Source organism: Corapipo altera, unplaced genomic scaffold (genome assembly GCF_003945725.1).
Source record: "Corapipo altera isolate COAL_440 unplaced genomic scaffold, ASM394572v1 48, whole genome shotgun sequence".
In the NCBI taxonomy this organism is placed as follows: Eukaryota; Metazoa; Chordata; class Aves; order Passeriformes; family Pipridae; genus Corapipo; species Corapipo altera.
The window spans coordinates 4,367,366-4,383,058 of record NW_020884931.1 but is presented as its reverse complement, the minus strand read 5'-3'; the positions used below and the strand labels follow the sequence as shown (position 1 = coordinate 4,383,058).

The following is a 15,693-nucleotide window of genomic DNA, read 5'->3' as shown; positions in this document are numbered from 1 at the left end:
TGCTTTTGTAAATCTTATCTTTACTAATGAAACAGCAAGCACAGAGGAATGAGCTGGATTCTGTCCTGTCTCTGGCACTACCAGTAGAACTGTCAGCTCAGCGCTATTTTCTCTTCTTGGGTGATGTGAGAGACAGAACACGTTTCTCAGGAAGAGGATGAGTCTGTGGGTCAGATTCTCTGCTGCAATACAAACTCAGTGATTTCAAAGAAATGGCACAGTCATGCTTCAAAAGTAGTGGTGAGCTTCTATACTGCTTCAGTGTTTTTCAGAGTAAGCCTTCAATTTTTCAAGCTTAAAAGACAAATTTCAGGACTATGAAGCCAAATTTCTCACTAATGTAGCTTGAAGCAGCATCAATTTATATATACTACAGGACATTAATCTCTTTTTAAAGAGACCTGCTGATTTTTATCTCTTATTTTCTTTTAGGCTTCTTACAGAATTATTTTTAGTTAGCACTTAAATGGATTTTCCTGCTCTCTGGAGGAAAACCCAGCCTGACAAAAGGCCACTGGGATCCCACCTAGTATGGGGATCAAACTGGCTGTTTTTTAAAAGTAGTTATTGATTTTATTAAAGAAGCTTATAGACTCCTAGTAGGTCTGTCAGTTGACGGTATGCTTTCTGATTTTTTTGACAAATACAGTTTGATTTTTAGTTCCTTTTCCAGCATCTCCTTGGACATATCAGCTTCTTACCACAGATTGATCACTGAGATACAGTGACATCCCCCAAAGCTTTTCTTCTGAAGGTTCATACACATACATTCCTTCTCTCCTTTTCAGTACATTCATTTTCATTAATTTCTCCATTTAACATCTGATGGGCCAATGGTACCTGCTTTGTGTTTGCTGGCTCTCACTGCCTGATTCACAGCACAGTCAGACATGGCAGTAACTGAGCACAGGACAATCTAAATCCAGTATTGGAGCAGATGTTACAGGGGCTTACAGTGCAAGGAGGGCTATCGAAAACCTATCACTTGTAGCTATTACACAGGCCAATACATGTAGGAACACCATAGGACAGTGTAAATTAGGGGTGCCAATAATCAAGCATGTTCAAAGTTCAGTGTACCCTCAGTTACACCTAGAATCAGTGGTAGTTGCAGACATGCAAATACTCTCTCAGGAGAAGTCAGATATGGGAGACAATCTATCAGATAATCTGCTGTCACACTTGCTGCAAGCAATGAAGAATTTTCCCTTACAATATAATACCAGTCACCTTGAAAGTATGTATTTCAGGCATATTTTGGAAGGGGAGTGGAGGCAGGTACACCTTCTACAGTTCTAAGTAAATATCAACATGTTCCACAGGAGGTTTGTGGTGTGAGGTATGTCAAAGTGCTCAGAGCTGGATTGGGATAAGTTTTTAAGAGAATTCAGGGTCTATGTTTGCAGAGAAGCTGAGGTCCAACTATGGCAGCCAATGCCAAGACAGACAAGTAAGACTATAACTCTGACTTCAAGATTTGACTCTAACTTGTGGAATACTTTCCAATATCATTACCAACTGCAAAGAGAAGGTTTAAAATAAAAATGAGAATCCTTTTTCCTCTTTTGTTTCATGTGCCAATGTGGCATTAGAAAAAAAAAGGAAAGTTATAAAGGTAAGGAAGAAATAATACTGCCATTCTGAAAGCACTTCAATTAAGCATCGACCTGGCAACTGTGAAAAAGGAGGTCTCTTGAAGCTGCCATTATGCTGCTGCATTGCCATCACCACCTGTAATATTTCATAATGGCTTTAACACAATGCCTTTCCAGGTATAAAGAAGCAAATGACACTGTTCCAGAGAAAAGAATGCACTGATATTTCTTCAGTCAGAGGAAGACGTTTAAGCAGAACATTGGTACCCAATGACCTATCCTCCTTTCTTCACCTCTCCTTTTCCATTAAAATTGTGACAGTGTATTTTATCTACAAACCCCCACCACAAAGCTAAAGGAAAAAACACATCCTACCTGCAAACATACACCATACAAATAGAAAAGATACACCATATTTCAGAAAAGCAATAATGCAGAAAATTACTTGTGTGATTTAGTCCTGTGTTCCAATATACATATTGACATCATCATGGTCACCACTACAGTGGACATAGTTATTGCAGAGGTTCACATATTTAGCTGCAACACATGGCCTCTAAGGACAGTGTTGCATTCTAAACTCTCCAGGCCCAAGAAATATATTGGAAGAGACCCTTAGAAACCAGCTGTGCAAGAGTTTGCAGTGCAAAGGAAAGACTTGAGGTTCAGGCATCTGAGCGGGAGATGCACCAAAGTTCAGCATCTGCCTCTGCTCTCGCAGGCACAATCTCCCACTGCACTGTGATATAGCAGCAGGACAGACTGAAGGGGAGGTCTTAGGGCTCACACTATTGTTCTGCAGGCAAGGCACAGGCAAGCCAGGCAATGTTTCTGGGGTCAAGTAAAGACAGTAGGTGAGCTGGCCAGCTCAGGTATTGTTGATATTAACGATATCCACTCATGTCAAAATCCCCAGTGGGGATCATTACCAGGAAGGGATAAAATGATGCCAAAGGTTGTGCATATGCATTTCTTTATGAAAATCTAAACCACCTTTTTCCTCACTGGCATCCCGTTGCTACTAAAAGAATAACCTATTCATTGATGATTGTGTATCAAATTAATAATTTCTCTCCCAAGGTGATATGGTTCATGCTCTTACTGACTCTTCCTCCCTTCATTTCCCCATCTCATCTGTGCTAAAGTTTTTCTGCTTTTCTTCATCTGACACAGGGGACTGCACACCCCCAATAAGCAGTGCCATACTTGTTGGGCCCGCTGTTGCTAAGAGACTAAGTGAAAGAGAGAGAGATCCTGCCCACACCATTTCCCCTACAGATCCCAGTATTCCTATTGCTACTCTCCAGTTCTCCCTTAACTGAACCTTGGTATCAAACATATCTGTAGGGGTTTCATGGGATGTTTTCTCCCACTGACCAGCACTACAGAGGAAGTGCTGAAATACAATGCTGCAGTAGACAGCATATCATTAGGGATTTAGCCTAAAGAGTGGATGCAAACTACTCTTTTGTGAGAAACCACTAACACCAGAGCAGGTCAGATCTTGCCACGGACTAGGGGGCATGTGTAGACCAAGACAGGTTCACAAAAATATTCTTAGAAAGCCAAGCTAAGAGTGGGATAGTGGAGATCCCAGTAACTGGCAGAGCACTGGACTGGATAGAGTCATGTTTTACTGCAGAAAATTCCTCCCCAATATTAATAATTATGATTTTTTTCAGTGTTCAGATTGACTACTTTTCCAGAAAGTAGGGGAGTTTACTCTGACAATATTTCTGGCAGAAGTCTTTCTCAAGCCTACCAAATAGCTAGCAAACACCAAATAATAACAAATCTGTTGACAAGGGAAAACATGAGGCAAGTTTTTAAAACTCTCCTGAAGCATTGTCATGTTGCTAGGCTGACAGAGTTATCAAATCACTTCTGTCCCTGACAGTAGTGATAGACTTTTACAGAAGCATAATAGTTCATGATTGCAAAGCCTGTTTGCTGCCTATATATTTCAGGCACACATCCTGCAACTTACTAGATTTTTAGTTCTCCATTAAATTGGGGTCACTTATGAAAATGCATAGAGAGAATGCAACCATCACACCAAAATCATGCAAATATGCAGGTGGGTAATGTCATGATACTTTTGTATGTGCACAGAAATAGCTAGGTTGGAAAGCTTTCCTGTTGAACAGGAGGCATATGGAATATAGATTATGGAGACGGAGAGAAGACTCTCTCAGTATATCAGAAAAGATTAAAGATTAGGAACTGGCTAAAGAACTCCAGGACCAAGTTCATTTTATAGAGAGAGCGCGGAGCTTGGGGTACAGCAGCAAACAACTTCGAATGTACCAATGGGAACTTTCTTAATTAATAAAGGGATCAAAGAGATTTGGAGCTGGTTTGTTGGAATCTGGTGTTTCTCTTATACCTTTGCAAGTTCAACTTTTCGTTCATGAGTAAGACAGACGACATCAAATAAGTCACCCTAAGACAGGCACAACTAGATTGCAAGCTAGCCATCTAGTTGTGCCTTTGTCAACAAGGTTGAAAAGCATTACCTTCACTCAGATCACATATCTTTGCATAAATATCTACATAAAGTGATCATACCTTCTGTTAATATGTCCATGAAGGGATGTTTTCTACTTTTAGATAATTTGAAAGTGATTTTAATGATTTTTAGTATTAGATCAATCTGTTATGGAAAGATAAATAGCTAGCTCCATCATGTTTCAGATGGAATATTACCTGGTATCTGCAGCCTACTGTGAAGTTTACAATCACAAGGATTCACCTTCCATGGGCTGGAAGGCAATTTGGGATTAAAATCCCAGGTAGACTACCTGAGGGTAGTAGAAACCTCTAACAAGGGACAAGGAAATCAGAAGTGTACAGGAAGTTGATGAGCAAAGCAGCAAGCGGAGAAGGACAGAACTGTTGCACAAATGCTCCCTCTGACTAAGAGGAATTGTAGATAGCTGGAGAACATGGCATGTTTGAGGGGACAACTCCTCAGAAGAGCAGAAAGGTAAATTAAATACAGAAGGAGCAGACATGGATAAAACAAATTTTCTGTGCAGCGTTTATAAGGAATGGGGAATGTGGAGAAGATGCCAAGAACAGCCATACATTTTTTAGGGAAGAAAGCAGAAATAGTCAGAAGTTGAGATCGTGCCAAAAATAGTTATAAAATTTTTTAGAATGTCACAATGCTGACAAAACATCAGGGCCAGATGGGATCTGTCTCAGAAAAATCAAGCAATTAACTAAAAAAAAAAATACAGCAGCGTATGAACCAAAGCAGTGAGGTCCATCATGCTTCACCCTGCCAGTTTCACATGGACAGCTGAGGGAAATAAGCCATGCCTGAACTCAGTAAAAGGACATGGTGAATATGCCACAGAAAGGTAAAACTCATGAGAATCCAGCTTCTCACGGGGAAAAATGTCACACAGTTGCAGCCATTTTAATCCTTTACTTACAAGGTTGCTGTCTCAAAAGGCAGCACACACCTTTGGGGAATGGTGTTGTCCACACTACTTTGTGTTGGTGGTTGAGTAAGAGGGATGTGGACACTGTCTCTGGGACAAGAGTGTTAAAAAACAACCAGAGAGACCAGAAAAGAACAGGACCTGGTGGGCTGGAGAGGTGCTAGTGCATATCAAGGCCTATGAGGGACATAAGAATCAGGAAGAAACCCACAGCTACACTTCCATGGTGAGGGGGTGGATACAGAACAGAGGCGCTAATTAAGGACACACAAGAACAACTCAGGAAGTTACGACTTCATTAGCGATAATGACTAAATGGAAAATCATATTTAACAAATCTGTTGAGCATGGATTTTCCAGTTTAATTGGACATAAGAAATGCTCTTTTAAATGCAGTGAAATCTAATAAAGAAGTCTGTTCAACAAGGAAGCACAAAGGGGCAAAGGTTCACAAGTAACTAGAGGAAGGGTTTCTTAGGAGAGCAGAAATTTTGAATATGTACAGACAAAGCACTGGACACTTAGGGTGACATCATGGGATTGATTCTTCCAGTTTCTGATGACATGACTGGACAGTTCTCTACAACCACATCATTAATAACTATTCCAGCTGGCTCAGCCAGCATTCCTATAGAACCCTGGGGAATCACACACTGCAGTGAGATTTTTGCCAGCTATTCATGACACAGAGCCCAGTGCATGTTTCTTCGGTGTAGATCTCTAGGCCTCCTTTAGCACAGAGAAATCACTTTGGGATGGAGAGAGCGACGGACAACTGCAATCTCCTTGGGAAAAGGAAAAAAAAGGTTCAGATTAAATTAGGCAGTTTTATTCAGGGGTAGAAAACTGCAGGCTGTTCTCTCTCCCTCAGCCTCTGAAAACCAAAACCAATTATGCTATTCTTTTCTTAAGATCACTATATTCCTCTATCGAGGTCTGTCTAGCTGCTACCCCTTTTTGCCTGGAAAAGTCAGAAATGTAATAATCTCCACGGTAAGCACTACTTCAGGGTTTAGGGAATACTTCCTGCCTAGTCCCCATTGAACTTGACTCATCTCTTTAAATTGATGTACCAGGTATAAGCTTCCTGTGGGTGAGAATAACTCACAAAATCAGCAAATGCAACATTAATCCCATTCTAGATTAATAGGAATTCAGGCATGTGTTTTTCTATGCCAGAAAACAATTTAAAGTAATCTTCCAGCTCCAGCAGGAAAAGCAGGAAAGAAGTAGATGTATCTCAGGAAGAAAAAACACAAATCTTAGCAAGCAGTCGTTTACTCATAATGCACTGACAGTACAAAAAGTCTTTTACAGCTGGATAAATTGCTAAAACAAATGAACCAGCTTTCCTTCCCACATGTCCCTGCTTGAGTCCACTTACAACAGGACTTGCAGTTCCTCTACATGCTGCTAATGTCAGCTCCCATTGCCTTAGCAGCAGCTTCTGTCATTATTACCTTCCTGATTATGACAATCTTCACTTTCACATTCACAACTCTTGCCAACAATTAGTTGGGTGCATTAAGCTTCAAGTCAAGTTTTGCAATTTCTTTTTTTGCTGAACAAGCTTAAAAATACAATTTTTCTCCTATTTTAATTCCTAATAGCTGTGGAACATTGCTACAATCTGTTGTATGTCAATGCAGCATTTACAAAATGAGCGAGTTACAGTTTCAGAAAATTAAGTCCCCTACTTGCTCACAAGAGAGAGAAAGACTTGGCAGCATCAGAGAAAGTTCATATTGCAGTGAGTACTTGACAGTGCATAGCTAAAACTTCTCCCTCTTGAGCATAAAAAAGCCTCCCCCACAGATCACAGGGTGCCTTGTTCAGAGCCCCATTCCTGCTGGAAAGCTTGAAGTCCACTGTGTTATATCTTAAAAAAGTCCAACCCTGAGATCCTTAGATTTCACAGCCCATCAGTGACCTCCAGAAAGCTGTCCTCAGTCAAAACTCCTCACCTGTTCTCAGCAAGTCTGGCTGAAACTGTTAAACTCCTGGTGAGGATCTTTACACCTTGGAACAGGCCAGAGACCTACTGCTGTCCCACAAAGGGCTGGACAAAACCTTCAACAGGGGCAAGAGTCCAAACAGCCATGTGGAAGAGAATATAAAACTTCTATATTCCATGAGCAGCACTTTCCACCCCACTGAAAATCCCTGAGCTAACCCACAGTGCTTATGGCTTACACCTCGTCCAATGTGACCTGTGTCACTGTAGCTGCTGATTTCCATCCAGCTGAGACTACAAAACTATGGGCAACTGTAGCAGAGAAACAAAGACTGAGTAACTCATACTTTCAGACTTCTGATTTTTAATATCGGTCCCTCTGGATAAGGAGTAGAACAATATGAGGAAGAGAATGCATTTCTACTGTTCTTGTATTGGTAAATAGAGGATTTCATTGCTCACAGTTGTCAAATAGATGGGTACCTTTCTCCAGGATCAAAATTTATGTATGCCAGCAAACCAGCCTCTGTGGGCATCATGATTCAGGCAAGTCTCAAGAAAGGGGAACAGCATATGTTTTCCTATTTCACAGCTTTCCAAAAAGGCTGTCTTACAAAACATAACATTTAATCATGTCTGAACCAGCTTTTATTGAGAAATAAAAAGTATTATATAAATGGCAAAAAATTTGATCTGAGGAGTGATTTCTTTGAAGGCAGAGCATGACAGCTTTGCATTAGTTTACCTGATAGACTGATGTGGTTCCCAAGTCACAGAGCATAATTCGTCTCCCTCAGACATAATCTGAGAGAAACAGACTGTACATGAAAGGTTCCCAACTCATCTCACACTCATACTAGAAAACATGTTGAAGAATAATAACCTCGAGGGGGTCAATCCAAGTGTTCAAAGAAGAGAACCTCATCTGACAAAATATTGCTTTAAGTTGTAACTCAGATACCCCAAACCCATTCAGAGCCACCCAGTAATCCATTCCCACTTACTTTTTAGGATTGTTAAATCTTTCAGGCACCTGAATTTAAAGGTGCCTCAAAAAAGATATTTCCTTTTCACATAATTTTACTTGCTTGCTGCTGCTCATTAGTGCTCCTCCATGGATTCTGGTATCTCTCTCCCACCTGCAGCTCTGTTGTGGTTTACTTTAGGCTTTTGAACTCTTCCTAGGTGCCTCAGAGAAGCCGTGATCAGAGTATGGTAGCAACAGCATTCAGCTTTTAAATAATAGTCTCTGGTAAAACATACTCTCCCAGGAAATTGAGCACACAGATGCTTAGTTCTACTTTGTGTGAAGTGTACTAAACCATTACATGTTTGTCCTCCAAAAAGAGAAAGGCAGAAAGGATGTAAAATGGATGAAGATGCCTAACTTATTCTGCAGGTTCTTCCCAGGTTTAACTGTAGAAATACATGCTCAGCTTAAGTAAAATTGATCAATTCCTGGAAGTTCCCTATTGCCTTTCCACCAATTGCAATAGGGAACTTGCACAACTGTGTTAGGTAAAGTAGATTGTTTTGGATGAAGAACCTTAGATGTGATGGACCAGATTTGTGGCACTTTTAGACTGCTGTAGATGGACCAGAATATGGCAAAAGAAAAGATGAAATTGAGCCTGTCCTTTCCACATCCTCCTTCTGCACACTATCACACTGTGAAGAGGAAAAAAGTTCTTGAAGAGGAGAAGGAACAGGCTCTCATCTTGGCACACAGCGGGAATCTGGCAGTGCTTAAATAAGGCTGGTGCTGGAAGCTACAAGGCAAGACAGAAAGAGAAAAAGGATTCATTATGGGGAGATACTGGGACTGGTTGGGCAAGGAGATTCCCCTCAGTAGAAAAGAGGGAGAAACAAGGAGACTGTATTTTGTGAGGTGTAGGAATAGACCTGGAAAATGGAAACAGTTTAAACTAGAAAGCCTTGGGCATTTCCAAGCACAGTAATTGATCCGCTGAACCATGGTATAAGAGGACTGCATAATACAGAATACTATGTTGCAAGAGTTAACTCCTAGAAACTTTGTCCTGCCCATACTCACAAAAAGTGAATGCCCTGGAGCATCACATAATGCCCGAGATAATAATTAGTTCATGCTGGGGAGAACTGCTCAAATCAAAAATGATGGATGTGCACAGGAATGCTAAATGAATAACAAAGTGCTATGGTATGCTACAAGTTAGAAACTTTCATGCAGAAAGGTGTTGTAAAAGGGGGAAATGAGGTTACACCAAGAAGAAAAAGAAACTTTTCAACAGTTAAAGTGAATCTCCATAAGCTCAAATGGAGACAGAGACATTCAAGGCTACTAAAAAAATAATAAGTAGCAAAACAAGTGGCCAGTGCCACAAGATCACCACCTGTGACACTAGCAGCTGCTGGTGTTTGTAGCCTTCCTGACGTTTTCCATAAGTATGTGTGTTTTAATGACAAAAAAGAAACAAGGAAAAATATAGAGATAGCATGGAATCAATAGAATAAGGATCTCCTTTCCTATAGATCATGGTGAATGTTTGGATGTGAATTAAGATCTGCCTATAAATTTTGTCATTCAGGTTCATTCCCACCCAAAAGACTTCATGACAGGGAAGAATAAAAGCAAGACTGGGATGAAGAACATTATTTCGGTAGCAGAAAAATATCAGCAAGATACAATTCAGAGCAAAGGACTTAAGTTTGACAAGCAGTTGGTGTTAGAGGACAAGCAGGGTAGAAGTTGATTCTAGTCAGGTTATCTTTATCTTACATGATGCAGCTGCCTGACACTACTGAAAGTTTCAGTGCAGCTTAAATCTTTGTTAACCTGTAACAGCCACAGGTAAATTCCAGAATGAATCTCTGAATCTTTAGATTGTTCTAGAGGTGCTGCCAAATCATTTGGACAGATGAAGATTGACAATAAGCCTAAACCATACTAATCTAATACAGCAACCCACAACTGAACTGAAGACAGACCCAAACCTAAAGCTGGGATGCAATGATCAATAGATTGAGCTCCAGATTTCTGTTCATATCTCACATTTCTTGGAAAACCTGGGATGCAGGAAGACAGAGATTAGAGAATTTAAAGCACCCACCCCGAGCTAACTGCTCTAGGTTAAGGTCACCTCTCTTCTCAAACTCCAAGACAACCGACATCTAACTTGCTGTCAGAAGGCATTTTCCATAACACGACAGCACTAGACAGGTCTGATGTGCTTACGTGGGAGGAGCCCCTGTGGCTGGCACTGGGCTTCAAAAGTGATACACAATAGAGGATATGCAGTATCACTGCATATTTATTACATGCAGTTTTGTCTGGGCTCCTTACACAGGGAGTTGCAGCCAGTATGAGACTGGTGTATCCACTCTACTTTTTGGCCAAGTGTGCATGACTCAAAAGAGGGGTGGGAAAAAAAAGTTTAGGCTTGCAGAATTGCTTTGGGCCACCACAGAGTGTCTGTGTTTCTCTAGTGCCTGCTCTCTCTCCTCACCTATCTGGTCATTGTTATGATAAGGACAGATTTTCCTGACTATCTTCTCCCAGTTTCTGTGTTGGGAGAATTTACTTACTGTGGGTTTTCCCTCTCTGAGCTATACAATTCACACTGGGCAAGGTTAGGGAATATTACAGAGCCAGGCACAGACACATGGGGTCAATACATAGCAGTCCAATGCTGTTTGGAGGAGGAACAACTGCATGAACACTGAGTCAGGAACAAAGAAAACCAGCTACATGCATTAAAACATGCAGACCATTGTGATGAGATCCCCATGTTTCCTAGAAATAACTGAAATTCGTTGTGCACAGGCTGTAAAGATGAAGGGATGCTGTAACTTAAGCCTGGAAAGGAAGGAAGAAGCCAGGGGAACAGATTTGTCCTGGAGTCCAAAGCATTTCTTGGTGATCTTCACAGCATCACATACTCTCAAGACATAGCAGAGTGCAGCTGTAAATACCACCATTAACAGTCTTAATCAAATAGAAATTTATGGGAAGAAAAAGATTTCCTGTTTGTTTTTTTCATAAACTCATGTAGCAGAAAATGAATTCATAAATATGAGGTTACTATTGCTCCCACTGAAATCAATGCAGGATTTCCACCAGACTGGACACAAATAATGCTTTTCTTTTTTTAAGTCTGTAATAAAACTAGTCTGGAGTCTTGTGTGGTCAGGATATAACCACGTACTGTGCCAGCAATAAGCATAGCTCTCATTTGCACCAGAAAAAGCTCACCGAGTCAAACCCAATCTCATATGACTGCCTGACATTTATCAGATGAAAAAAATTTATGAGGTCTCAGTGCCACGAACGTCCCAAGTCTCTGTTCTGACATGGGCCACAAGTGGCACTTAACAAGTAAGCCATTCCTCTGCACAGAGCTGCATTTGTCTCTGTGAAGAGATGGGGTTTAGTCCTGCCCCAATTTTAGGTGATACAATAGATTTTCTAATAACAGACAGCAGCGGTCCAATAACTCTAGTCTCCTGCACATGAACAGAATTAATTGATCTTTTCTGCTAGGAGAAAGCTGTACTCCTTGAACCAAGCTCTGCTTTCAGTCACAATGCATGGAGCCATGCTGGATTTACACTGGTGTACTGGAGTGCAGACTGCAGGGCTCCTCCTGTCCCCCAGGAATTGTTAGTGAGCAGTAGCTCTGCTTGGCTCCTTATTGTCTCTGTTAATAACACTGCTAATGATTTATGTTTGCATCTATTTTTGTATTTCTCTTAACATACTTGTAGGATACTTAAGACTCTTTTGGAAAGGACCCAAGCTTGGGAGTGGGGTTTATTTAAAATAGATGAACCCCTGGTTACTGGAGGTATGTCACTGGTATTCAGATTGCAGATTTTTTCCCCTTTCCAAAGTCAGAGGCAAACTGTGGTGTGCCCAGACCTCAGAGCACTGTAACGGGGAAGCACCATCCCTTCCTTTTGCAGGATTTCTAATTCTCCATTGACTACATAAAAACAACTCAAACACTAGAACCAGCAGGGAAAGAAGAAAACAACTGTAGGGCAAACTCACACAACGAGCTGATCTAAAGTTCTCTTTGACCTGCCAACACTTCCCTTACACTTTAGTGTATAACTCAAAGTGTTCATACCTGCAAAATCTTTGAAATACAGCTTGGTTATCCACTGTGGAAACCCAACAAAGGGCGAGACTCCCACTATACAATCTCATATCACAGACCCAACAAAGGGCGAGACTCCCACTATACAATCTCATATCACAGCTCCTTGAAAGTCAGCTACTGACCATAACAAATACCTTCTGCTCTCAGCTGGGAGATTAGCCTCCTCTGACTGGGTGATTTGGTGGCCATGAGCCACACGTTGCAGGACTGACTCATATGGAACTCCAGCATCTACTTCCCACAGCAACATCCACACACAGTGTAAACAACCACAAAGGCTCCACAGTAAGACCACCAGCTTCTGTCAATCAGAAAGTCCATCTTAAGTCTTGACAGCATTGAGACAGGACTATTTGACAAACAGGTTCTCTGTTGATGCTTGCTTATCAAGGACCTGGCAACTACAGGTACTCTTTGCAAGACTGGAGGAAGTCAGAGACCAGACTCCTCTGGGTTTAAGAGGTACAAGATCGTAAAAGGCTCAACCACCTGCAGGAGGTCCTGCAGTCTTTTTGCTACCTGGGCCAACACCAGCTACTCTTTCCCCAGACATCCAGGAGATTAAGGGATCTCATCTTCTCAAGTGCCTGCCCTTGAGGCACAGCAGCAACTGCTGCCTTCAGTTTTACAGCACTTGTGTCCTGAAGTACTTTTCCAGAGAGAAGTCTGGAGGAGGATGTGTCCCCACTCTTATGTGTCAATACATGCTGTACCAGTGTGCCCTGGGAGTTCCATGTTCTGAAACTGCACTTTGGATTCAGGTTTGTTTTGTTTACAGATTTTTTGAGTTTGTCTTTTTTTAAACCATTTTTTTGTCTCAACTGTAGGTAAATAATGTGTATCAGTTTTGTGAGCTGTTTTCATGCTGAGAAGCGAAATGAAAATGTTAAAGATCAAATCTGAAGAAGTATGAGTATTCTTAATACTCATACCTTTTTATAAATACTCATACTCCTTTTTATAAATGATAACCTTATTTTCATTAAAAAAAATAAATAGTCAGCCCTGGGTCACATTTTTTGCCTAGGTCCCAGCACACCTCTCATTAATGATTGTCTTTCCCCATTTAAGCTCCCCAGCACATAGAGTCTTGTCTCCTCAGTCACAGTGAAGCATGCAGCACACGAGATGGTTTCCATGTCTGTCATGCACCACTTGGGGAGCGTGGAACAATCTAAGCAGAGTAACATTGCCACCAGTTCGCTTGTTTAAGAAAAGCTTGGAAATGTCACAACTTGTTACATGATGGTATCCTTAATATACTCCGAGGCAGTCATAACTTTTGCCTTAGGCGCCTGAGAACTTCCATGAGCACTGGCAGTGCAGAATTAATGATGCGGTTCAGTCTAGAAGCGGTTGCACTTTAATAGTGGGTAGAGGAAGACTCATATATTGCCAACTAATCTTAAAGAAGCAAATGAATTAAGTCACATTTGTCAAATGCTTTGAGATATTCCAAGGAAATGTTCCATAAAAGCGCAACCTGTTATTAAGCATTTCTGACAAAATATTGTTTTAATTAATCTTAGTCTTTGATCTTCTATTTGGGCTACTCTCACAATGGCCTTTTGCTTGCTTTTACTGTAGGTAATGTCAGCTCACCCACACATAATTTTGAGAACCTATGGAGAATGATATCACTGCAAATTATTGGATAGTGTTCCAACTGTGGATTCTGCTTTGTACAGGCTCTAATTAGCCCATATTCATACCACAAAGATTTCTCATCTGACTGTGGTTTGATCCAACAGCACAGAAGGTTAGGCTTCATAACAGTTACATCAGATCTTACCAAGAGAAAGGAGCAGCCCTCCAATAGCTTTGTGTCTAGGGGATATAATAGGCTGTCATGAACTATTTTGGTAGAAATAAATGTCACCATAAAAAAAAACAAACCCAACAAGAAAAAAAAGCCAGGTTGGTTAATATGCTCTGGGAACATGTCTAAACTGTGTGGCTAATCAAAAAAGTCAGAAGATTTTTTTGGATAAAAGGCAGTCTGAAAATAAACAAAGAAAACCTGTTGTTAAAAATATGAGATTTTTACATGGGGTGTCTATGTTTTTATGGTTCAAAACCCAGTCAATAGAAAAATAAAAAAATGTAATCTAGAAAGAAGATTCTGGATCTCTGTCATTTAGTTTACCTAATTTTTTCTCTGTATTAATTTGTATTGGAATCTATTAAACTGTTGAATCATGTATATGCCAGGTGGCATCCCAGTGGCATATATGAAGTAGTTCAAGATTTCCTTTGGAATCGAAATTCCTAGCAGGAATTCCTCGGCAAAACCACAGCTTTGAAATGTGCAATAAGACATAGACTGTCCTCCCTCTCATGCAAAGACCCTGTATACGTGTCACACTTACATTTTATATCGAAATTAATGCCTTTAATATTTTTCCTGTTTTCTCTGCTGAACCGTATCTGCAATGACCAGCCTCGTCATCTTTTTTAGCTACAGACAAGCTCAAGTTCTGTTACCATTTCAGCCTGTGAACTGAACAATAATTACCATCTCTACAAAGGCCTGTTTTCCCTCGTGGTGCCGAGGAATTAAGATAGATTTTCACACTGTCCCAAGCTGCGATTAGCTCTCCAGGGATGTATTTATGTATTTTCCTTTGCCTTCCAATTCTTGTGGCTCTCCTCCCCTTTCCTCCTTATCACAGAGATTTTTAAACAATAAACGTGCGGGTTTAATTTACACCTTTTCTCACATCTTCTATTTTTAAAAAGCACACGAGGCGTTATTTTACACGGCTCCTGCGCTCCCTAACACGGAGCTATCTCTTTCCCTTCCCAGAGGGAGAACGGGACAGCTCCTTGCCCTCTCTCCTCACTGCCCAGGCGGGACAGGGCGATCCGCAGCCTGGCGAGGGGCGCGCACCTCCAGCCTCCCGCTCCTCGCGAAGCGATCCGGGAAGGAGCGCGGACCGGAACGCTCCCGGGATCCATCCCAGTGAGGGGCGGGAGGAGAGAGGGGAGGGGTCCGGGGGGGGGGGGCGCGCAGGCGGGGCCGCGCGGCGGCGGCGGGAGCGCGCTGGGCGGCGGGAGCTGTGATCCCGCCGGGCTCCGCCGCGCCGGTCATGGATCCCTCGCCCAAGGACGGCGAGAGCGCGGCTGCCGCGGAGCCCAGCCGGGGCGGCGCGGCCCCTTCCAGCGGGGTGGTGGTGCAGGTGCGGGAGAAGAAGGGCCCCCTGCGCGCCGCCATCCCCTACATGCCGTTCCCCGTGGCTGTCATCTGCCTCTTCCTCAACACCTTCGTGCCGGGGCTGGGTAAGGAGCGCGGCGGGGGGAATGGAGGGAGGGCGGCCGGGGCAGGGGGTCCCTCTCCCCACCTGCCACTGCTTCGCCCGGTGCCGGAGCCCGCCGCGCCGGCAACTTTCCCCGACGGTGCCGCGGGAAGGGATGGATGGAGGCAGGCAGGCAGGCAGGCAGGCAGGCAGGCAGGCAGGCAGCGAGTCCCTGCGCCCCGGCGGAAAAGTTTTGCGTCGAGGGCCGGGGCAGCGCCCTGCGGGGTCCTCGAGGAGCCGCGGCCGCGAGGGTCGCGC

The 15,693-nt window shown here is 42.4% G+C and overlaps 1 protein-coding gene across 7 annotated transcripts in view; it reads left to right on the top strand.

Annotated features, from left to right (window-relative positions):
- The first annotated feature begins 15,190 nt into the window (after positions 1-15,190).
- The window catches only part of STUM (stum, mechanosensory transduction mediator homolog), a 48,005-nt gene continuing 47,502 nt past the window's right edge, over positions 15,191-15,693 (top strand). For all 7 annotated transcript variants that reach the window (XM_027659242.1, XM_027659240.1, XM_027659243.1 and 4 more), the window contains exon 1: positions 15,191-15,418. In XM_027659242.1, coding sequence (XP_027515043.1) covers positions 15,229-15,418 — 190 coding nt within the window. In that variant the 5' untranslated portion in view covers positions 15,191-15,228. The remainder of the gene's footprint in view (positions 15,419-15,693) is intronic.